The sequence below is a fragment of the Strongylocentrotus purpuratus genome, unplaced genomic scaffold (assembly GCF_000002235.5).
Source record: "Strongylocentrotus purpuratus isolate Spur 01 unplaced genomic scaffold, Spur_5.0 spur5_scaffold_17, whole genome shotgun sequence".
NCBI classification, from domain to species: domain Eukaryota; kingdom Metazoa; phylum Echinodermata; class Echinoidea; order Camarodonta; family Strongylocentrotidae; genus Strongylocentrotus; species Strongylocentrotus purpuratus.
This window is the reverse complement of record NW_022145602.1, coordinates 4,059,317-4,085,475: the sequence shown is the minus strand read 5'-3', so window position 1 is coordinate 4,085,475 and position 26,159 is coordinate 4,059,317. Positions and strand designations below refer to the sequence as shown.

The following is a 26,159-nucleotide window of genomic DNA, read 5'->3' as shown; positions in this document are numbered from 1 at the left end:
AAACACGAAGATAGAATATGTGGCTTCTGAATTTTCGATAACGGTCATTCAAGATTCAAGATATTGCATTTAACCATAACCAAAACAAAATATCCAAACATTCATCCAAAATACTGCATGGATTATGGAAAGGACTAAGAGAAAAACAGATTCTTGCGAAAAATACCCTTAGACAATATAACAAATACCAAGTAAATACAGATCCAACTCAATCAGTAACAGCAACTAAATTACACAAAGAAGCATATTTTGCAGGCACTTATACAGTCTATTGTACTAGTCCTGAGTAACCACAACATTTAAATCTAAAAGAAGTTGAACTTATTCTAATTTGTTCATCTAACCGAGTCCAAACAAATTTTCCCAGCATAAATCAATAAGTTCAGAGACGATGTCAATTTTACAATAGGTACATGATTTAAAAATAAAACCAAAGGGCACTAGACTCCCTGTACGCCAAGGTGACGTATTTTCTTGTAATATTTGCAATATTTCAAATCAGTATACATCTAGCTTTACATAACAGAACGATTTCAATGTTGGATTAACATATCTAACAAGAAAACACGAACAAAGCGTTTAACATTATTTACAAATAAGTATGGAACAATACAGTATATTATAATGGAAAAACAGCCATAGTGGTCAATATAGAAGGTATAGTACATTTGTATATATGCCTGTAATTAAGATACATATATTTAAATATTCGAATAGTTTCACGTTAAATACGTCACATCATATACATATTGGTAGGGCTTGTGTATTTTTGTGTCTCTGATCAGTAAGTCAAGAAATATGATATTAATAACATTAAAGCGGTATTTTGTGTACATATATACTTTTTCGTTTTAAACAATTTGTTCCGTGTAAGAATGGCAATTTCAGAATGATTTGTATTTTTCATTTGCAATTTGCCAGAATGGAATAATCTGCAAATGATGTTGTTCTTGACTTCCTTCACTCTAAAGCAAGTGGGGAAGATCTATGTTTTGGTTTAAAAACTGGAACATTCGTTTCTCTTTGAAAAGATTTACTTTTTATTGGCATTAAAGGAACCCAACAAACGTACATGTCCCCCTTCTACCTAAGCAGTCCACAATTTTACCCAACTCTGTTTACTGAAATATAGCAGTCACAGTTGTAGAGTTGGCGGTTTTTGGAAATTGATGCGCAAGCTTCTATCAAAGCCTTCTCTCTCTCTACATTAAGAAAGTAAAGTTGAATTTTTTGAAGGCTTTCCTGTCTAAAGCCTACGTGAATGATAACTTAGTTCAGTAACTCCGATGCAATAGACGGTTGTAATCTCCCGAATGCTAATGTTAAGCCTGATTTATTTATTTTTTCACTAGGAAAATGTATTGATCTTCTTGCAAATCAAATGGGTTTCTTGTGATATGGATGCAGTATGTTACAAGTAAATTCTGCGTCCTCCGCTGGACCGGGCTTGTGTACTGACTCGAGGGGAAGAAGAATTCCTTGTTCTGATATGACGCGGGTAAACCAAGGCGTTTTTTTCCTTCAATGATGACTAAAAGTCTCATAAGCTTCACATTTATGTATCTTATAACACAAAGATTAGTAAAGACGCGAGTAAACATTGTGGCGCTTTTATTTATTCATTTATTATTTGTATTATTATTATCCTTATTATATTAAGTCATTTAAAAAAAAAATTAGACGGGAATGGCAGACATACACTGTTCAAACATTTTAATATTATGTAGATATACTTTGAACCCTCTCATAATCATGGGTTTGCTTTCTGATATTTCTAGTTATTTCTAGTAATGACCACGTTTGCGGCTTCGGACATACTTCATGCAAACTGTCAGTTTAAAAACTATTATCGAGAAATTTGTTGAATTAACAGGAGAGGGAGAGAGGGAGGGAGAAAGAGAGGGAGTAAAAGGAGAAAGAGGGAGAAAGAGGGAGAATCCTTTATTTTTAGCTGTGGAAGGTTGGCGTGTAAGTATATCATATTGCATATACATTATCACACCTAAGCCTCTGTTTTAATTTCTTCCACTACTTCAAGTGAGTTGCTGGAGCTATTACGACTATTCAATATATTTTGCTAGATCTCCAACATCTGTCTCCTGAAGAATAGTCTTCAGTTGGGCCATATCACCACCAGTCCTTGTTTTCCACTGTGCCAAGCAAGACCTAGTAGCTCTCTGGTAGTCATTGGAAACTCGAACTAGGATCTTGTCAGCTTCGTAGTATTCGATGCCAAGATGTGTGCATAGCGATGTGTATTTCTCAGCAGGCATGCGTTTCGACAGCCTGTCTAATATTGCATCTGATTGGAGATCAAACCTGAGGAATGAAACGATTAATACGATCTTTGGAAGTCGGTGGTGTAACTTCATAGTCAAAGATATGTCACATGATGATGATCATGATATTAATAATGATAATAATATGATCATAATATTAATGTTAAAGAATGTTCACTTAGGATCAGCTCATCAGCTGCAATACTATTAACACTTCGTGGCACTGGCGTACTGGTTGGGGGGCTTGGGGGGCGCCAGCCCCCCCCCCCCCCCAAATAAAATTGAACCATGACCAAGTAAAGAAAGAGAAGAGAAGAAAGAAGGAGAAAAAAAAAGAGGAAGGAGAGGAAAGAAAGGAAAAGAAAGAAAAGAAATTAAAAGAGAAAAAAAAAGGAGAAAGAAAAAAAGGAGAAAAAGGAAACATAAGAAAACAACAAAACAAAACAATCAAAAGAGAGGAGAGAGAGAGAGAGGGTGGTATTAAGAGCCTTAGAAAAGAGGGGTGGGAGTAAGAGAGCAAAGGGAATGTTGGGTGGAGTCGCCACGTCGAAGGAGCAAGAAAGATACGAATAGATAATTATGTTGCTGTGTTGGGTCCGCTGTGTCGGTATTCTTGCTCTATCTAGCTCGTGTACTATATCAATTTAGAAGTTTGAAGTTGGTGAGATGTTTAATGTCGGTCGACCGGCAATTTTTTTTCTCCCTACGAACTGTGACTTTTTATCGGACAAAGAAAAGAAAAAAATTATTTAGACAATTTCTCTGATAATTTAATGAAACGTCAAAGCTTCCGTGCATCTCGCGGGAGGGAGGGAAACTGAATTCAGACAAGGATTAAGTGTCGAAAACAGTACAACGAATCGTCTTCTTTCCCTAATAATTTAATGACACCTCAAAGCTTCCGCGCTACGCGCGGGAGGGGGAAACTCTATTCAGACAAAAATTAAGAGTAAAAATTTAAGGAAACGCATCGTCTTCTTTTCCAAATAATTTAATGAAATGTGAAAGCAAGGATTAAGAGTAGAAATCAGTACAACAAATCGTCTTCATTCTCTTATAATTTACTGAAACGCCGAAAGCTTCCGCGCTTCGCGTGGGAGGGGGGGGGGGGGGGAATTGAATTCAGACAAAGATTAAGAGTAAAAAAATCATTTAAAGAATCGTCTCTTTCTCTTATAATCTAATGAAATGTCAAAGCTTCCGCGCTTTGCGCGGGAGGGAGGAAACTGAATTCGGACAAGGATTGTAAGTCGAAAACAGTACGACGAATCGACCTCTTTCTCTAATAATTTAATGAAACGTAAAAGCTTCCGCGGTAAGCGCGGGATGGGCGAAAATGAATTCAGGCAAGGATTAAGAGTCGAGAACGGTACAATGAATCGTCTTCTTTCTCTAATAAATGAAACGTCATAGCTTCCGCGCTTCGCGCGGGAGGGGCGAAACACAAATAAAAGTCTAGAACGGTACAACGGATCGTATTCTTTCTCTAATATTTTAATGAAGTATCAAAGCTTCCGCGCGCGGGAGGGGGGAAACTGAAAAATAACTTAGTTCATGGCCCCGGGTTTACATGGTTAAATTTGTAGACATTGGGACATTGGCATTAATATATTTGTCGGTAATTGGTGGCTCTTTTTGGAGGTAATCGGTGGCCTCTCCCCCCTCCCCCACTGAAAAAGATCTAGCAACGCCCCTCATAACAACACAGTTTATACACTCGATATCATTTTTAGTACAACTGGTGAGGTACCGGACCACCGTCTTTGTGCATTGTGCGGCAACGAAGCATATACAACGTCTCACTTCCAGGAAGTGCCGGTGGACATTATTGCGCAAAATGTGGTTCTCAAATTGCAAAAGATTCCTACTCTTGGAGGGGGTAGGAGAAAGCAATTTTATGTCATATTACTCCAGGAAGTGCCTGAAAAGGCGTCTAATGTGGTTCTAATTTGCAAATGCTTCCTACTCTGGGAGGGGGTCAAAAGACCCACCCCGTTTGGTCGTTCCGCTCCCTCGCCGCTAAAGCCTCGCTCTGTCGCTTCATCAGGTTTTACATGTATTTCACCCCATGCCACCCCCCGTAAGAAACTCTTGGATCCACCACTGATGCCCATACCCATAGAGCTTTGGTGGCTCCGCCCAATGACCCCCTGATGGGGCTTTGCCCCTAGACCCCACTTTGAAAAACGTTCAGCGGGGCCTGCATGTTAGAGTGGGGTAATGCGGATTTTTTTTTGTCAGCCCCCCCCCCAAACGTTTTTGCTCATTACGCCACTGCTTCGTGGGGCCCTGCTTTTATTATTACCTAGCAATTGCCAGGTACCCATTTGCACCTGGGTGGAGAGTGGAAAAAATGTGAATAAATGACTTGTCAAAGGACCTTAGTGACGGGATAGGATTCCAACCTTCAATCCCTGGATTAAGAGGCAAGTTAATGAATAGGTGTACCACGAAACCTCCTGATTGTTAGCGGAGGCGACCATAACCGCCTTCTTTGCACACTTTAAGGAATGGTATCCACAAAATATGCCTTCTTACGTAATAAATACAAAACGGGTACAGGAAGGGCCAATAAATGTAACATTATCTTTTAGCGTACTAAGTACACATCTACAAAAGGTATCCTACTTTCACAAAAGCAGGTACGTACGAATTCACTTATGTGTTTTAATCGTGAAGAGGTTACCCTTTTTAGCACTTACTTGCTATTGGAAAATAAAGGTGAATATAATACTCTTTTGTTCGTGAACTTCCCTGGAAATTAACCTTTTTCTGTATCTGATTTGAAGTATGTTATTTTAGGACCACTTCTGGAAATGTTGATAACTTAAATAACTCCGCCATATAGCGAGAGAAATACATCTTTATTAGTATTAAAGTTAAAAGAAGACCTAGTTCATAACCCATTTTATGTATCATTTAAATGGAGTCTTGATATTACAATGTGAAAGAAAGTATGTGAAGCAATTGAGAAAGGTTGATCATGTAGTATATATCAATTGGTGCATACTTTGGGGTTTAAGAATGATACAAATCTAACGAAATTGACGAATTCTTGGTGAATATATTATGCACTCAAGACAAGAGATCAAAAACTTTCTGATACTTCTAGTAATATTTCAAATGAAAGGGCATTTGAAGAGCAATCCATTTCAGGCGACATTTCTACTACGCAATTCCTCCAAACTGACTTCCACAGATTAAGAAAGCTCACAAAGTGCTTTTCATTTTCACCAGAACTCAGCCTACTCTTTCAAATATATTATAGATCGGTTACATACCCCGATTGCTTTGACACCTCTGCTGCTTGTAAACTGGCATGTATGGGAAGAGATGCTACTCCTGCTGCTGCTATTGTTTCAACTGTTGGTGTTGCTGGCACTCTTGTTATTGTTGTTGCTGTCATACATTAATATATAAAAAGAAAACTGTATATCAATATGTAAATTAATTAAAAGTCAGGTCAATTTTTGTTAATGTTTTAGGCTGGTTTTAAAACAATTGTTGCATAGAACTTAAAAGACTATTATTGATAAGATTTACTCTTTTATAAATACTTTTTTCTTATTCTATTATTCGAGAAGTTGATACTGCACTCTTCCCAATGCCTCATGTACTGTAGAAATATATGAATAGCTATAGCCTGTTTAAACTGGCACTACTCCATTTAAGAAACACTCATGTTGAGATTTCTTCTATACTTGTGTCATGATATCGAATAAGAGAGAATTAACTGTTGAAGAAGTAAAATGTGTCACATGACACATACATCTTGAACTTTGAATAAATCTATCCTATTATGATAATGTTTGAAATACCCTGTGCCTCAATGAAATTTACTTTCGTATACTTGATATGCCTTAATCATCATAGTCGGTATTCAGTCATTCATCACGGGTTTTACGCGAAGGCTAATGCGGAATTTTTCTCGTTTTATGCTTATAAAGATTATTTATGCATGTTTGTATGTAAATATTATGCTTTGCTTGTCATAATTTAGATTTTTGGGGGTATTGTTCTTCCTTTTTTCTTCATTATATGACCAAAATAAAGTATGATTTATACATTTCTATTTCTCCTAGGACCCAATTAGAACAGACTAATTACCAGCATTAAAAGTCTATCTTGTCAACACATTTCCTTTTTTAAACATTGTGATCGTCAATAGCTTTAAATTGAGGTGAAATTCACATTTAATAGTATCCGCAAAGTTAAAGATAGCATGTATGCTGTTACATGTAAGTAACTTATGAACTCATTCATTTTGTTAAACAAATTTTAAACGGATCAAAAGTTACTTCAAATTAAACACGTACATTATGCACATTTGTCGGTCGTAATTTTTCTCAGAAGTCAACAAAGTTCCACAAGTCATTGTCTTCAAATCACGTAATTATTAGTCTTTTAGACTTTTAGAACAAAGTGTGTAGCTTAATTGTGGTCCCTCCATCATACATACCATCATATTTCAAGTCGAAATGAATCGGGGTAGGGTTAAAGGTAGACTCTGTTTGATCCAAGGTGAATTCGAGAAACCTTTGGCTTGCCCCCGACTCGAGTGGCTCCACTTCAAAGGAGAATTGTTTACTTTTAACGAGGTTCATTTCCCTTGTACCTAGTATCTATTTTAAAAGAAGAAGAAATTCAGATCTGTCGGTTAAAACATTACCACACACTCTACATGAAACAAGAATTTGTGTAAATGTTATATAAATCAAATACTCATGAATAGGTATATAAAGGAAAATAAGAAGGCGAAAAAGAGTTCAAGTTCAAGTTTTATTTCCACATCTGATTTAAAAAAAAAATGATACCGTATTTGGTATCATTTGAAAAGGCAGTTCATTGCGGCCAGTTTGACACCATTGCTTTATAGTCCATGGGCCAGACCAGATATTGGTACCACCAGAGGTGGCAAAACCTTTGTATTTTTTTTTTGTTTGGTGGGTATATATACGTGTAAAAAGTTATGATAGCATTTCCGAATGTACAGCTTAGTCATATAATCAGCAGTTTCCATGGCAACACTACACTAAAACCGGTATTATTCAAAGAAACAGTTAAAGTCATTTAAAAATTTTAAAAACACTTTTGAATGCGTAAAAATATACAGTTTAGAATACCTCGCCATAAAGGAAAGTAATGAAATGCAAATTACATTACCATTTATAACAGTTGCCATGGTAACGACCCCAGAATAGCCTAAAATCAAGGATTTTAGAGTAATTTCAGTAACATATTAGACAATATGCCCTTTCAAGACAAGTTAAAGTCCCCTTTCCAATTTAATGAAACAACTGTATGACTAATACATCATATAAGCCAAGAATATGCTATTTAGTACCTTCCCATTGTTACCATGGCAACATGAATTAGAGTTAACAAGATGCCCTGTACGGTACTATATGCCATATTTTGGCTATATTTTGGCATTGGAGAGCTGTTGAAAGTTCATTTTGGTGTCTATATCCAGGTTTTCAGGCCCACAGAATAAAAGTTTAGAATACCTCACCATAAAGAAAAGTAATGAAATGCAAATTACATTACCATTTATAACGGTTGCCATAGTAACGACCCCAGAATGGCCTAAAATCAAGGATTTTTGAGTAATTTCAGTAACATATTAGACAATATGCCCTTTCAAGACAAGTTAAAGTCCCCTTTCCAATTTAATGAAACAACTGTATGACTAATACATCATATAAGCCAAGAATATGCTATTTAGTACCTTCCCATTGTTACCATGGCAACATGAATTAGAGTTAACAAGATGCCCTGTACGGTACTATATGCCATATTTTGGCTATATTTTGGCATTGGAGAGCTGTTGAAAGTTCATTTTGGTGTCTATATCCAGGTTTTCAGGCCCACAGAATAAAAGTTTAGAATACCTCACCATAAAGAAAAGTAATGAAATGCAAATTACATTACCATTTATAACGGTTGCCATAGTAACGACCCCAGAATGGCCTAAAATCAAGGATTTTGGCGTATTTTCAGTAACATATTAGACAATACGCCCTTTCAAGACAAGTTAAAGTCCCCTTTCCAATTTAATGAAACAACTATATGACTAATACATCATATAAGCCAAGAATATGCTATATAGTACCTTCCCATTGTTACCATGGCAACATGAATTAGAGTTAACAAGATGCCCTGTACGGTACTATATGCCATATTTTGGCTATATCTTGGGATTGGAGAGGTGTTGAAAGTTCATTTTGGTGTCTATACCCAGGTTTTCAGGCACAGGGAACACAGCTAAAGCATTATTTTGGACATTAACATAGGACATCACTGCTATTTTTCATACATTTGCATAAAATCAGAGCAAAATGACCATAAATGTAGTCTGCCACTGTATATTACAAGCTGTTTCTTAGGGTTTAGAAAGATATAACATTGGGATGACTACATTAGATGCTAGAAAACTTCATTTGATTGTATGCAATGTTGGAACCAGCACAGATTCATCATATTAATGACCATTTATTTGTTATTGTATAAAAACTGTGAAGTCCCTGGGATGTATATCTCTTGGCATATGCACACTGTGGTCACCCATTGAGAAGATGTTTCAAGATGCTTGACTGAGGGACCTATGTGTAGAGTCAGGTGTCACTGATATTGGCTCTGTAGCTGGAGTGATGGAATGCTGCAAGTACAACTGTGCAGTCAAGTTGTTGTACGAGGCATAATTTATGCGACAGGCGTTGAAAGGCTTCCTACCCTGTCTAGAAACTAACCACACTGATGACCAGGTTCACCTGGAAGAAAGCCTTAGAGTCGTGAACAGCCTATGTCAATATGTTTCTCAAGCTGCTGGCTGTGAGATGATTGAGAACCAGTTCTTGAGCCCATATCTTTAAGCTGTTTGATGTCTACCTTGATTACCTGATACGGGAGAATGGGACCCTCTCGGCCTTCTGGATGTATGTGGACATCGTCGAGGTTATGCTAGGTCTGGTTAGGGCATCTAGAGAGGGTGTCTGCATGGGTGCTACACCTCGCTTTCATTCGTGCAATGATTCCCTGGTGCTTCGCCGACGACAAACTGAACTAAGCACGCTTTCTTCCCTACTATAGTTATTATGTACAAATGTCCCGGCTGGCCAATTGATCACCCAGATGTGCATGAACAATTCATGCAGGGCCAGAGATTTTCTGTACAACTTGGTAGGACGTCTTTGGCAGAATCCCAGTCGACCAGAAAATTGAAGAAACCATCAACAAGGACACACAGACCACTGGAGTGGGGGGACAAAAGGTTCAGCCTAAAACCAGGAGCTGACATCTGAGTACAGAAGGTCAGGAGTTCATATTATTTGAGGGAGTTGAGAGACATGGTCAGCAGAAACAGTTTACAGCACTTCAATCATCCGGACCTGTCAACTTGTCTACTGTATCCCGGCCCCACAAGATAGTGCCAAAGACCTGCTGAAAGTTCACAAAGTTGGAAAAGAAGCATACCGAAAAGATTGTTTGGAAAAAGAGCAACCCATGGTAAACTTTCATGACAAGATGAAAAAAAGAGAGCCTGAAGACCTTCCTCAACATCAATAATCAATAATTGGTTCTCAATGGGAATCGCAGCAGATGGCGCAGACAGAAAAATGGCCTACCACAAGGAAGTGTGCTTGCACCGTTACTCTTTAACGTGTACACGAATGACCAACCGATCCACCCAAACACCAGGAGCTTCCTCTACGCCGATGATCTCTGCATCGCCACCCAGAACCAATCTTTTGTGAAGTTGGAGGAGTCCCTCAGTGATGCCCTGGCCGGTCTCATCCCATACTATGCGACCAACCACCTGAGAGCTAACCCTGATAAAACTCAGATAAGCGCATTCCACCTCAAAAACAGGGATGCTAACCATCAACTAAGGATCAGCTGGTATGGGAAAAGGCTGTAGCACACTCCCAGCCCAGTCTACATAGGCGTCACACTCGATCGCTCCCTTACCTACAAGAACCACATTGCCAACACAAAGGCAAAAGTTGGAGCCCGCAACAGCATCCTCAAGAAGCTAGCCAATACCAACTGGGGGACTGATGCCAGAACAATCCGGACGACAGCCCTCGCGCTTTGCTTCTCTGCTGCGGAGTATGCATCACCAGTATGGAGTAGGTCGGCCCATGCACCCAAGATTGACCCAGCTCTAAATTCATCTTGCAGAGCGATCACTGGATGCCTTATATAGGCCAACTAAAGTAGAAGACATCTACCTGCTCTGCGGTATTGCCCCTCCACACGTCAGAAGGTTGGTCTTGTCCCAACAATCCACTCCACCCACTCTTCGAACAACAGCCAGTGGGCAAGCAGCTCAAATCCAGACACAGCTTTCTGCACTCGGTAAAGCCTCTTAATACTAGCCCTCACAACCAAAGGATGACTTTGTGGTCTAACCACCTTCAGACCACTCCACATAAACTCTCCCTCAGCCCGAAGGAATCCCTCGCAACCGGCTCCAGTGAGACTTGGCCTACCTGGCTTAGCCTCAACCGCCTAAGAACTGGCTACGGTCGATGCAGAGTCCTAATGCAGAGGTGGGGTCTAGGAGACGAACAAACGGCATGTGAATGCGGCCAGGAACAGACAATGGAACACCTGCTAGTCTGCCCACTCCTGCCAGAGCCATGCACCCAAGATGACCTGGAAGCCGTTAATTGCCGTGCCAAAGCCTGTGTGGACCACTGGACGGGACTTGTGTAGTAACTCGATAAGAAGAAGAACATCAATAAAAAGCAGGCTGGTTACAAAGCTAAAGGGAATCAGGTAATCGTGAAGGCAGACCGAAACCTCTTTGGGCGCATGCATGATCATCATTGCTCACAGCAGAGCGCTGTCTATTAGAGAGGTTCTAGCACGCCCACTCGGACCAATACCGTGGTAACTGGCAACAGCATTGCTCTCTGCGCAAGACAAACAGAGCTGGAGAAAATTGTGTCACCAGCAGATCTCACTCCGAAGTCTTCATTTTGTATCATTGATAGAATGAGCCTTGTACATAGACTCAAAGGGGATGGCAAGTCATTCGCACATCTAACAGATGCTGCACTGACGATAGCTCTGCACGAAGGCACTGATAGTGCCAGGACTGATATCGTGTTCGATGTCTACAGTGATGAGTCCATCAAGAATGCTGAGAAATACAACAGAGGTTCCACCGCTTAAACACAGTGGAAGAACATTGCACCTTGTCACAACATTTTGCAGCGGAAAAAATTCTGAAGAAACCTTGAAAACAAAAATAAGCCTAGATTAAATTTTTGGTCGATCAGTGGAAGCAGCCTGCAGAGAGGGAGAAGCTTCATGATAGGTAACTTTATGTCACAAGTGGAGAAGCACTATGAAGAAATCATAACTCTGAAGACAACACAAGAGGAAGATGACACACGAATGCTTCTCCATGCATGGCATGCTGCGGAGGATGGATACAGATCCATAACCACAGCCGAAGACACAGATGTGCTGGTAATCTGTGTCTATATTATCGTGCTGTCCCATGGTGTTACATTTTTCCACTGTGCCCTCATCGTTTCCATTCCGTATGCATACTGGTCCCTACTTACAGCGTGCTCGTGCCAGCTAGTGTCACCGTGTTGGCCTTTCCCTCGCCGGGTCTCACCAGAGCCCCACCGGGTGGGTACCGGCTGCTTACCACCCGGAACGCAACCATAAGGGCCATTCGCTGAACATTCGCTTGGCCTTGCATGGAGACGTCACACACGGTATATGAAAGCTGGACACTCACCCTAGCTACCGGTCACACTTCATTTCTCAAGTTCACAGACGTCCTCATTGTTCTTCTCAAAAATTCATCATAAATCTTCATAATTCTTCATAATGCCTACACATGGAAGCAGGGGCGGCAGAGCGACGAACAAATTAGAGGGGGGGGGGGGCAACAAAAAAAGGCACCTACAAAGGGGCACTTTAATAAAGTAATAGGTGCACTTGTCAAAGTAAAAGGGGCAATTTTCCTATGTACAAAGGGGCACTTCTGGGGTACTTCGAAACTGGGGAGGGGCTGTGCACACCAGGCTGGTATACAGTAACAGCCCGTTGGACAAAATATGTCACATCGTCACGTCACCGTTCTCACTGCCCCACGAACGGGTCCATGATTGCCTCGTACCAGCCCACCGTCCTTATACCGTCCTCTTTATAGTCCTCATACCGGGTTCTCACTGTGTGCCTCCGCTTGTGCCCACACGGCGAAAGTTCTGGGCATGCCCATAACTTTTGCTGAACTTTTGCAGGTTCTCGGCTGGTCTCTGTGGCCACTAACGGGCCTTTACCGTGCATGTTCACCGATCACTCAAAGCCCCGCGGTGTGCCCTCATCGTTTTCCATCGACCACACACAATTTACCACACGGTGGCACACGGTAGGCTTATCCGGCGCAATGGGACAGCTACTGTAGCAAGAAACTGACATGCTTTCTGAGAAATCTGGCTGGACAAAGAACCGCATCGGGTACATTTATGTTTGCAAACTGCAAGCTTTTTGGGTGAAGATGTCTGCTAAGCTCTAACGCCTGCCTTTACTGGCTGCGACATATTGCGTTTGCAGGACGTGGAAAGCTGGTTGCACTTAAGCTCCTGACTTTAAGCATGTTGGTGAAGAATGGGATGTTTCAACAACCCTAATAGAAAAGATACAAGAGTTTGTGTGTCGAAATGTATGCATTCACATCCACAATCTGATGAGGCATGGATCAATGAACTCCGCTACCACCTCTTCTTTGCAAAAGGAGGAGAGGTAGAATCCAGCCAGCTACCTCCAAGCAAAGACTCTTTGCGCATGCATGTTCTTCGGGTGAACTCACTGTACCAGGCTGCAATATGGCGACGCTGCCTTGTGAGTTAACCCGTAGTCAAAGATCCAACGACCTGTGGGTAGAACACAGATGGCAACGGCAATCTGTCCATAGAATAGATAGCACAGCACCGGAATCTGTGTTACAATTGATGTCCTGCAAGTGTACTGTGCCCGTGCCTGCAAACTTCCTGCCTCGTGAACCAATTGAAATGCACTAACATGTACAAATTAAAGACCTTCACAAACCAGCAGGAAGATGATGAAGATAAAGAAGTGGCAAAAGTCAAGGTAGACGATTCAGACACAGAATCATGATAAATTAAAGTGAGATGAATATATTTTGTTCCAAGAGAAATGTAGGAAACAACTTCGGCGTTCCCTTATTAATGTGTTGACTGCAGGAGTAACTTTGAGAAAGTTTGCCGAAGTGAGGATGAAAATACATGTAGTAGATGTTGCTTTCTTCTCTCTTGTCAATTCAGGATGAAAACAAAGAGAGGTGTTGCAGACAAAAGAAGAGTCGGTGACCTGTGATTGTGTGTGATCTATTTACCACAAGTCACCAGTATCTAATTGACAAATAAGCTGCCATTATCAAAGTCATGGTGACAACTTAGGGTAGGCTTAAAATTCCGGATCACATGGAAAGGACACTTGTAGGTTAAACTCGAAGATGTACTAGATATATTTTATCAGTTACATCATTTCGAACAATCAATGTAAAGTTTCAAAGGCATATACATGTTTTTTTTTTCTGGCGTTGAGAATGTGAATTAATTTGTGTCTAAATGGACTACTTAAATTCAATCACACCTTTCTTTCAAAGAGAGTAAACAAAAAATAGGAAAGAGAGGGTGTGACAAAATAGTTTCTGAGACTTTGTGCAAACCGCCTGTAATATTTCTGCCCAAAGAAGGCGTTTTGATAAACAGACACAAATTTTCTGGCATTCATATTTACCTTTGACTCATTTATTCTCATTTTGCTTGTAGTATTCTTCGGGACAGTTTTGATACAATAGCAAGCAAATGGTCATTAATGTGATGAATCTGTGCTGGTTCCAGCATTGCATACAATCAAATGAAGTTTTCTAGCATCTAATGTAGTCATGACAATGTTATATCTTTCTAAACCCTAAGAAACAGCTTGTAATATGCAGTTGCAGAATACTTTTATGTTCATTTTGCTCTGATTTTATGCAAATGTATGATGTCCTATGTAATGTCCCAAATAAAGCTTTAGCTGTGTTCCCTGTGCCTGAAAACCTGGGTATAGACATGAACTTTCAACAGCTCTCCAATCCCAAGATATAGCCAAAATATGGCATATAGTACCGTACAGGGCATCTTGTTAACTCTAATTCATGTTGCCATGGTAATAATGGGAATGTACTATATAACATATTCTTGGCTTATATGATAGATTAGTCATATAGTTTTTCAATAATTTGGAAAGGGGACTTTAACTTGTCTTGAATGAGTATATTGTGTAATATATTACTGAAATTACTCCAAAATCCTTGATTTTAGGCTATTATGGGGTCGTTGTTATGGCAACCGTTATAAATGGTAATATAATTTGCATTTCATTACTTTTCTTCATGGTGAGGTATTCTAAACTTTTATTCTGTGGGCCTGAAAACCTGGGTATAGACACCAAAATGAACTTTCAACACCTCCCCAATCCCAAGATATAGCCAAAATATGGCATATAGTACCGTACAGGGCATCTTGTAAACTCTAATTCATGTTGCCATGGTAATAATGGGAATGTACTATATAACATATTCTTGGCTTATATGATAGATTAGTCATATAGTTTTTCAATAATTTGGAAAGGGGACTTTAACTTGTCTTGAATAAGTATATTGTGTAATATATTACTGAAATTACTCCAAAATCCTTGATTTTAGGCTATTATGGGGTCGTTGTTATGGCAACCGTTATAAATGGTAATATAATTTGCATTTCATTACTTTTCTTCATGGTGAGGTATTCTAAACTTTTATTCTGTGGGCCTGAAAACCTGGGTAAAGACACCAAAATGAACTTTCAACACCTCTCCAACCCCAAGATATAGCCAAAATACCGTACAGGGCATCTTGTTAACTCTAATTCATGTTGCCATGGTAACAATGGGAAGGTACTAAATAGCATATTCTTGGCTTATATGATGTATTAGTCATATAGTTGTTTCATTAAATTGGAAAGGGGACTTTAACTTGTCTTGAAAGGGCGTATTGTCTAATATGTTACTGAAAATACGCCAAAATCCTTGATTTTAGGCCATTCTGGGGTCGTTACTATGGCAACCGTTATAAATGGTAATGTAATTTGCATTTCATTACTTTTCTTCATGGTGAGGTATTCTCAACGTTTATTCTGTGGGCCTGAAAACCTGGGTATAGACACCAAAATGAACTTTCAACAGCCCTCCAATCCCAAGATATAGCCAAAATATGGCATATAGTACCGTACATGGCATCTTGTCAACTCTAATTCATGTTGCCATGGTAACAATGACAAGGTACTATATAGCATATTCTTGGCTTATATGATGTATTAGTCATACAGTTGTGTCATTATTTTGGAAAGGGGACTTTTACTTGTCTTGAATGAGTATATTGTGTAATATATTACTGAAATTACTCTAAAATCCTTGATTTTAGGCTATTCTTGGGTTGTTACCATGGCAACCGTTATAGATGGTAATATAATTTGCATTTCATTACTTTCCTTTATGGCGAGTTATTCTAAACTGTACATTTTTACGCATTCAAAAGTGTTTTTATAATTTTTAAATGACTTTAACTGTTTCTTTGAATAATACCGGTTTTAGTGTAGTGTTGCCATGGAAACCGCTGATTATATGACAAAGCTGCCAGTCTGGAAATGCTATCATATCAAAATATTATGTATAGATATAGGGCATTTCAAAATGCATAGGTAGATCTTGCCACCTTGAGTGGTACCAATAACCCAAATTTCTGGTCTTGGCCCATGAACTATTACACGTAATGTATTGCAAGCATTATTAACGGGTTGTTATGTATTGCATAGTAGAAAAAACATTTGGCCTTTACTTTACGATGACGTCATGAAATTATAACATATTTGGCAGACAGTTGTCAAGGGTATGGATACATATTTGTCTGCTGAGTTTCATTGACGTAGGATCGTAAAGATCGCCATTTTTATAGCAAGTTGAAGTTATTTTGCAATTTTCTTGACAAATCATTGCAAATTTTGAGGGCAGTTTTTTAAAGTCGGTCAGTGATAGGGTATATATTTTTTTATTTGGCTGGAAAGGGCAAATCTTGAAATATCTAAATCAACAAAAGTACGGGTGTGGCCAAACACGATGGAGCTACGGCCACAGAAAGAAAGCTACATGTATTATTTTAACTAAAGAGGACGCTATTTTTATTATGCGTATTAAACTACATGCGCATGAAATTATAGATGGCTATGTAAAATGATAGGATGAAAAAACTGTACGAATTTGAGACAAAACAGAATTAATATGAGAAAATTTTGGCCATTGACGGGTTTTAGGTGTTAGTTTTTGTTAAGAACATTTTTAAAAGATTCGATTCAGATTTGAATTTCGAGTACGAAGATTGCATTTTAAAAGCAGGTTATGCATCGCAGATGGAAGAAAATCTCTTGGACTATCAAAAGGAATTTTTTGAAAGTCTGTAGGATCTAGGAAAGTTGAGATAGGAAGGAAGAAAGAACGGCCTTACGATTGACCAGAAATTGACAAAATGGCGCCTGGACGGTTATGCCTGAGTGATTTCGGAAAACTAAGATTTAGATGACTTAGATTAGATTTCAGAAAGTATAGATAGAGAAAAAAAACCTAGATAGGAAGAACAAGCACTGCGTGCAAAACGAATGGGATTTTTGGCAAAAGATCAAGAAGAAGACGACAAAGAAGAAGAATAAGAATGCAGAACGGAAACAAGACATTGACGACGAGTCGTCAATGCAATAAGAATTCAGAACGCGAACGAAGATAATTCATTGACGAAAGTCGCCAATGCAATAAAATTCTTACAGTTGACCATTTTCCTAATTCATTAAATTCGATTCACGTACCTTTGATAAGTGCCTCGTCATAAATTATTTCATCCAGATGTAACGAATAATAATATTTCAGTAGTCAGAATGCGAATTCGTACTTCAACTGTCGGTTAGTAGGACGAACATTAGGCTTCTGCATTGAATTTCATGACATTACAAAAATGGCCTATTTTCTTTGATAATCCTCGCTTGGAAATACAGAACATACCTTTCTGCCAATTGTCCTTCCTTTTTCCATTGAGCCATCGAACAACGCGATATTGATATCACCACACCTCCATTCTACGAACATTTGCTGGGGCGGATAGAGCATTCTGTACTCCTTCATATTTGTGTTTGTTTTCTGTTGGAGCAAAAATATAATTTATGGTAAAGAAGACCACCCACCCTCCCCCTCAATCTCTTTCTTTGTATATATAGATATATAGGTATAAAAAAAAAAAAAAAAATTCTGTTTACATTTCTAGGATATAAATTACATATTAAGTAATACAAAAGGCAAATGCCCCCCCCCCCCCCAGCAACTAATTCAGTGACATCATAAAATCATAACATAGCAGGAAATGTGTTAACTTCCCTTTTTTTATAGAGAGAAATTTAGGGGGGAATTATAATTTTTTGTCTCGTTTTTGCCTTAAATTGTGTAAAATATCTGGCAGCAAATGCTAAAATTTGAGGACCCTCCTTAATGACACGTTGTTAAATTTTCGACTCACTAGCTGGAATATTTGCTCCGACACACCACCCATCACCCCCCCCCCCCCACCGCCGATCCAAACCTACCTACAACGGCCCATTGCCCTTATCTCTGTCTCACCTCAATAACATCCAAGAGATCGTCATATATGCAGAGTAGCACTAAGTGCGTGAAGCCTTTCGTGACAGGTGGTCGTATATATGGCGTGCACTCGACCCTCTTTCCGACGAAGTACCGTTTGATTAAGGCCACAATCCACCAATCACTGAAATGATCCACATAGAAATCCAAGTCCTTTGATCTGACGTCACAACGTGGACAACCGTCAGTGGATGCGGGAATTCTCACGAAAGTTGTGGAGTCTATAACAACGAGAATTATAATATAAATATTCGATCTACAAGAGACTTGTACATACACTGTCGCTCATAAAGGTGGAATATTTTTTTTTATCCCAATTTATGGAATTATTTTTAAATTAATTTAAAAATAATAGATCTAGATAATAGTATACAATCTCAGATTTTATTGAATGATAGTTTGCCAATGTGTGTTTTGCGTGACTGCTAAAGCATGTGTATGCTACTATGCTTATCAACTAGGGGACCTATGCCCTTAAGTCATAAATGACAGTAATGAGGATTAATGCCCCACAAAAGGGCACTTATAAAGCACATCGACACGGTTTTGATCCTGGGGCCTCACAGTTACGAGGTCATTGCTTTGTCACTGAACCATGACTGTACGCAGCGGGGGCTAGGGTAGGGGGTAATTTCCGTAAATTAAAAACAAACACAGAAAATGCAATAAATTTTCAATAATTTATTGCATTTTACCCCGGTTCCCAACATAAACAAATCTTCTGTGGCCCATGCCTTGAGCCATAATGCATGGCCGTCCAGATGATTTTGTTATGTTAGGGGCCGGGGTAAAATGCAATAAATTATTGAAAATTTATTGCATTTTCAGTGTTTGTTTCATTTATGGAAACTGCCCCCTACCCTAGCCCCCGCTGCGTACAGTCATGGTTCAGTGACAAAATAATGGCCTCGTAACTGTGAGGCCCCATGATCAAAACCGTGTCGATGTGCTTTATTAGTGCCCTTTTGTGGGGCATTAATCCTCATTACTGTCATTTATGACTTGAGGACGTAGGTCCCCTAGTTGATAAGCATAGTAGCATACACATGCTTTAGCAGTCACGCAAAACACACATTGGCAAATTATTATTCAATAAAATCTGAGAATGTATACTATTATCTAGAAAATTGGGGTGAAACTAAAATATTCCACCTTTATGAGCGACAGTGTAAGTGGTTTTGGGGGGACATATTCTATATTAATGGTGAAGCTATTTACATTAAATATATATAATCCAACACATTATTGAGAGACAGCATAACGACAAATATGCATTAACTTTTACTATGGAGTTGAACAAGGGTCATCAGCCAATTACTTTTCTTGTTTCTATTCCCCCTATTATTGTTTTTAGGGGGAGGAGAGGGGTGATGATAGGGTCATATGTCCCATGTTCCTAAAAGATCATCTTCTGGTCCATAAATAAGCTATAACTAAGTTTACTGAATTAAATGAAAATAAAATAAAAAGAGGAACCTGAAGATAACATGTATTCTACCCATTTTGAAATTTAACGATAATTTTACTTATATTCATTGTTATATTTGTTTGTCAAAATTGTTTGTTACATGAAAAAGGCATTTGAGCTGCGGTAAATTGGATATGATACTTGCTCCTGCGACTATTGCTCCGCTTCAATTTCCTTCAATACACGAATCCTTAACTTTAACAATGGAGTTAACACAACACCTGACCCTAACACTATCAAGCAGATCTAATCTGGAACCCAATTGCTACCCAACCCAAATGCCTATAACTTTGAAGAAATAAAGATCGGAACAATTTTTGTCGCAGGAGCTTTTGTCACGATAGTTGCCCCAGACCTTTGTTGCGGGTGTAGAAGACGATCTCTGCTCGTCTTGGATTGGTGAAATGTGCATTATGGTCCAAAGTGACCTTGATAGTTTCGCTGAGCTTGACTCCAGAAGGCGAGAATCTGATGCCGCATGATATTACTACTTCATTATCTTGAAGAGTAAGTTCTTGAGGACTGTCTGTCAAAAAATCCCAGTGGACTTTCTTGCCAACTGAAGAAAATAAAGGTTGGTAAGATGTGCAAGTTTGTTAATTTTCTCAACTGTAACAGATTGTATAATCTACTTGACCAACATGTTTTCAAGAGTTGTACGATTATCACCATCACCATCATCACAAAAATCATAACCATCATCAATCATTGCCACATCATCATTATCATCATCTTCACCAACACCAGCACCACCACCACCACCACCCGTCAAAATCATCACCACTACCACCATCATACCTTAGTCACACCGGCAGACCTTTCAAAAGACCGACTCCAAACTGACCTATTTTTAGCCATTGGGTGTAATGTCATCGTTTGTTCGGTTTGTCATCGGTCTGGTATTGGTCTCGTCGGTGTGACTGAGGTATCAGCATCACTGTCATCATAATCATCATCGACACTATTATCCTACTCATTACTACAATCCTTATCCTCAGACCAAACACACACATATGCGCACACCAAAACAAATGAAGGTGCGGTGAGTTCGTAAGTGTGCCCCAATCATTGGGCAATATTGTATCATGAGTTTACAATGTTATTCATATAATTCATGTATCATACTGTACGGTTTCATTGTGTTCATTTTTGGTACCAGTGTTATGTATCTGTTCGTGGTTGTATTTGTATTTGAAATACAATTTTTTGTTGGAATAAAGGAATACAAATAATATAACTATGGACCTGGCAAAAAAAACTTTAGACCTCATGGCGGATGTTGAATGTTTGCAAAATGCTTGTATGCAGGTTACCTAATGTTTTGAAGGAGAACCCATAATTTCTTGGTCTAAAGCCACTTAGTAACTAACATAAAATCTTAATTCCTTCTCCGTACAATGTACTTCTGAAACTTTTGTCTTGAATCTTTACCAAGGGTAATGAACCCATTTCTTGACAACGAAATGATATATAACCTTAATTAGGTAAAGGAGCAGAACATTATATGCTGATGTCTCAGTTAAGGCCAGTGGACAAATCAAGTCAACAACATTTTGTCTATTTGTCCTGTTTTCATAATTTATCTTCGACCAAATTCAAAAAACGACCATACTCTCACCATACCAACGCGTTTTGACGATGCAGTGTCAAGTTTAGATACTTGTTTTGAAGTTCTCTATCGAAAACTGTCTCATTGAATGGCAACGCACTTGAATAAGCCGACAATTTGGTTACCTCCACTCGCCACATTACCTTGGTTCTTGGAGGACTTATCATCTAGAAGGGGCTGGTCAATGGTTAATGTAGGCTCCTGTGTCATGGTCTGTACTCCTGAGGGCCCTTGCGCTGCTTCTATTTTCGGAGGAAAATCTAGTCCTGTCAATCTACCTGCATTTTGGAAATGGAAAAAGGTAATATTAAGGACTCGAGTTACTTGACACAAACCACACAGTGAAGAACATCCCATATCATTTATAAGATATTTCGTCGCTGTTTTCACGAAGTGACGGTAGTGAAAAAAATTGCATTCACTTTGCGTGACGATTTTCCTCACTACCGTCACTTCGTGAAAACAAGGACGATTTATGCTTTTTTTTATAATCAGGATCATTATCATCACTGCTGACCATACTACCATAGAACATAACCTCACCCAAACGATGATCTACATGAACGATTATTCATAAAGAACACTTGAACAAAGTTTGGTAAGTTTCCATACTTCATGACCTCAGATCTTTATCAAAATAAAGTGAATCGCCAAATTCTTACTCTGGAGGTGAATATACCTATGTGTTCGTGCATAAAGACATTCGCCTGCCTCAGATGTATAAAACGTATCTCACCTAAGGCGTGGTCTATTGGCTCTACACTGTCTGTTCCGGCGTCACTTTGCGCCTTTTCCGGAAGATTGTCAAAATCGTTCTTCTCGGCCTCCGTAGTTTCTCTGTTAGAAAAATACAAATAAACAAACATTATACATAATTGATTATGTATTCCATACCCTTTTCACACTCATTATTATCTGAGGGGTCCACAATTTACAAGTTCTGCTTTTCAGTGGACCTCTCCATTTCCTCAAAATTTAAATGCAGTTAAATTTAAAATTTCAATTTATGTCTTCCTCAAATGTATAAATTACTATTAAGATTAGTTCATTACAAATGTAACTATGTTTTGTATACATTTTACATTGTATTCGTTATTATATATTGTATTTTTTGGAAAATGAAAAAATAAAAATGAAAATGAAATGAAATACAGTTAACCACCAGGTTATTCATATCTCTTGTAAATTTGATGTATTTGGTGTTTTTTTCGTTACTTAAGAATGAGAAAGAGGACTGGTTGAATTGGGGGATTTGTTAAATACTTAGTAGATGTAAGCTTTATTATGTCATATTCTCAAGAAACATTCATCGGGACAAATTAATTTTTCACATATTTCAATGATGACAAAACTAATTCAATTGTTAACTGGAAATTTAATTAACGTTGAAGGTCATGTACAATGTACACATTAACGTGTAGCGAATTATCTTTCAATTTGAGAAAACCCAAGACTCCGTTTCAGATAAACACGTTACAATGAATCAAATGCTATTGTTGTTTACATGTAGCTGCTACTTAACTGATTAAATAACAGTTCTAATAGCAATTTTTATGATGATATGTATTCCAAATCTTCACATTTGTCGCATAATGTACACTTTTATTTTATTGTCCGAACAACACAAACACGATATGATCAATTTTTAAGATTTACAATAACACTTAGTGGACTTTTCCATTTTGAGAATGTCATTCCGTTACCTAATTTTAAAGGAGCAAAATGGAAATACGAATTATTTATTTGCGTTTTGATAAATCCCTGGTCTTCAGTAACATGGCTGATTAGGACAATGTCATTTTCTTAGACCTGAAAGAATCACCTAGACAAAATCATTTGTTTGATCACTTCGTCCTTGGCATATTGGATTGGTAGCTTGCCTGTCCCATCCTTCACGTCTAACTTGGCTCCATTCTCTAGAAGATAAAACACCAAGGCCTTCTCAGGAGATAGTTCGCCTTTGAAAAAATCATCAGAGATCTGAAACATACAAACATATATATTCATTTCTTTTATTAGAACAGTATCGTCTATCAATAGTTAGGTTGGATAAGCATCATACACATAGTTTAACGATGCCTCTTGGAATTAAAGCAGTGGAAATCACTATTTTCGTTGTAAATTTCCCAACATACACACACATTCGCCCAAACACTGACATACATATTTCTCGGGCCAATTACGAGTATCAGATTCCTGGAGTCACGTATAACCTAGAAGAGCAGTATAAGTCAGTGACTCTGCCAAAACGACTCCATGTTGACTCCAGAACTGACCGATATTTGGCCGTAATGTTAATTTCTTGTTTAGACTCTCACCGGTCTGGTGTTAATCTCGTTGGTGTTAGTAGGGTATGACCACAGAACTAAAAGGATACGTAGAAGGCTCATACGTGTTCGAAATTATAGTTATTATTATAGATATTAATAGTCTCTTCTACTACTCTATCCATTCTTTCTCCCTTTCTTTTAATTCTTATTTCCCTCCTTCTTTCTCATTTGCCTCTTCTTTTATTTCCCGTTGTCTTCTCTCGTTACCCTCTCTTTCTAATTTGTTCTTTAAATCTATCAATCTCTACTTCTCAACATATCCCTTTTCTCTCTCTCTCTCTCTTTCTCTCTCAATTTTTATTCTCTCTGTGGGGTGAATTCAATCTATTTAAAATATTGTAATCCGCGTATTTTCAAACGACGTAATTCCTACAATTGTTTAGTAAAATGTCGTTATTGTGATCTTAATATTTTCATATCTGTTTAATCGTTTTAAAACATATTCTTATCGATAAACCTCTCTTTAGAAATCTAGCCATCTGATTGGTCGATATTGGAGTCGTAATTTTAGCCATACCCGCCTAACGGTCAATAGTGTTTTAAAATATGCCCAACGGGGGCGGAAACGTTAAATGTTGCTGAGATCCCCATAGGTTCACGTGTAAAAAGTGTGTGCGAGGTTGGATACATACAATGTGTGCCTCTTTTCGTTTGGTCGCTTAGTGTGTGCGATTCCCGAATGATCGTAACATTCAAGCAACTTTCTAACGAAGATTAACAGACAATGTCACAGATTTAAGAATTCTGTGTAGATTTTTTAAAATATAAATTCGGTATATAAAAGGTATATGGACTGCTTTGATATCCGAGACAGGTCTGTTTTTATACTGGCTCTCGGGGACGTTGCATCCTGCCAAGACCCCTCGGCGCGCCGCGGGTAATTTGAGCCTACAGAAACAGCAATGCCTCTAAAAGCAGTCAATATAATATTTCTTATCAATAAACCCTTTTTAAAGTAAATAAATAAATAATTTTCCACTAACAAAAAAGCTTGAAAGAGGATGTCTGAAGAATTTCTTCTTTAAAAAAAAAAAATTTTGGTCTTGAAAGAGAACTAAAATTCTACTTTTTGTATCTCGTATGCTATAAGATAACACACATCATTAAACACACATCATTAATTGAAACATGACAGCCTTCTTCAAAATTGAAAGGGAATCTAAGATGATGGCATTTTGAGAAGGTCGAAATAGAATTGAACTGTGTCAATATGCGCTTGGTCAACTGGTATGGGGTTTGATAGCTTAAAAGACGGGACTAAGCAATGTGGCGGCATGTGCACTCGAGCATATCCCCAGCGCGTTTGACGGCCCACGTCGATATGTGAATGTGAATAGAGATGAGCGTTCTACCAATTATTTCAGTTTTTGGAGTATGACTCACCTTTCTCAGAGTGTCAGTATTTTGCACAATGTTCACGCTCTTATAGCAGAGTTTAATGGCTTCATGCAGACTCGTCTGGCCGTCAGTTGACTGGACATTGAGATCAGCTCCCTCAGAAACTAACTTCTCAATGATGGTCGTGTGACCATGTTGTATGGCAAGATGGATATCAGTTAAATTATTCTGGGCGAGCTGGATATAAGACAATACGAAGCATGAAAACTTGAGATTGATTTTTGTTATGCTAGGAAAGCCAATTTACTGTAAACATAAGTACTACCATGTGATCAATTCAACCAAATATTTCGAATACGTTTTAAGCACACATTGTAACTTGTCTGTAAAATATTTAAAAAAACAGCATTGGAGTATAACTGGTGATATAAGTACGTATTGGTGATACAAAATCGAATTGGTCAAATCTGAAAATAAAATGATAGGTAGCCTATGCCTAATATTTACTTAATTGAATTTCAGTACTTGTTATTATACATGCATGTATTGAATACATCAAGGAAGAAAACTCCTACATCAAGTGTTTTTTAATTATTTTTACCTTGGAATTTAAACGGTCCATAAAGAGATCAGCGATGCTTTGGTACCCGAGGAATGAAGACAATTGTAGAGGTGTGTGCCCATTAATGTCTCCCGTGTCAGAGAGTGCTCCTCCTGCCAGAAGGACTTTAACGACATCAAGGTTCCCATTCTGAACAGCATGGTGTAGAGGGGTCATACCATCATTATTTCCCTTATTCACTTCAGCTCCTTGACTGATGAGATATTTAGTGACATCAAGATGACCCTCATCAGCAGCGAAGTGTAATGCAGATATACCGTCATTATCTCCCCTATTCACTTCAGCTCCTTGACTGATGAGATGCTTGGTGACTTCAAGGTGACAACGGTGAGCAGCACTGTGTAAGGCCAACATACCGTTATTATCTCCCTTATTTACCTCAGCTCCTTGGCTGATGAGATGTTTAATGACATCGAGATGCCCATTCTCAGCAGCACTGTGTAATGCAGTCCAACCATCCTCCTTTCCCTTGTTCACGTCAGCTCCTTGACTGATCAGATATTGGGTGGTATCAAGATGACCATTCTGAGTAGCCCTGTGTAATGCAGTCACACCGTCATTATCTCCCTGATTCACCTCAGCTCCTTGACTGACCAGATATTGGGTGACATTAAGATGACCATTCAGAGCAGCCAAGTGTAATGCAGTCGCATCGTCAAAATCTCCTTCATTCACCTCAGCTCCTTGACTGATCAGATATTGGGTGGTATCAAGATGACCATTCCGAGCAGCACCGTGTAATGCAGTGCCACCGTCATTG

The 26,159-nt window shown here is 38.6% G+C and overlaps 1 protein-coding gene across 1 annotated transcript; it reads right to left on the bottom strand.

Annotated features, from left to right (window-relative positions):
• Nucleotides 1–1,640: 1,640 nt before the first annotated feature.
• On the bottom strand, nt 1,641–25,942 carry LOC105443368. Its single transcript, XM_030988474.1, has 11 exons — nt 25,379–25,942; nt 24,823–25,014; nt 22,932–23,089; nt 21,846–21,946; nt 21,253–21,387; nt 19,856–20,059; nt 18,012–18,253; nt 17,403–17,537; nt 6,739–6,901; nt 5,561–5,678; nt 1,641–2,319 (listed from the first exon to the last, which is right to left on the bottom strand). Exons 1-11 carry the CDS (start codon nt 25,751–25,753, stop codon nt 2,061–2,063), a joined length of 2,082 nt encoding a protein of 693 aa, XP_030844334.1. The 5' UTR covers nt 25,754–25,942; the 3' UTR covers nt 1,641–2,060.
• Nucleotides 25,943–26,159: the final 217 nt, after the last annotated feature.

Bases quoted from the DNA above. Each gene is read 5' to 3' on its own strand.
- LOC105443368 (XM_030988474.1), bottom strand. From the start codon at position 25,753: ATGTTGGCCTTACACAGTGCTGCTCACCGTTGTCACCTTGAAGTCACC. The intron at 21,947-22,931 runs GTGATTCTTTCA...TTTTTCTAACAG, and splicing joins AAACAAATGATTTTGTCTAG to AGAAACTACGGAGGCCGAGA. The intron at 18,254-19,855 runs GTCTGGGGCAAC...TCGTTGTTATAG, and splicing joins CTTCTACACCCGCAACAAAG to ACTCCACAACTTTCGTGAGA.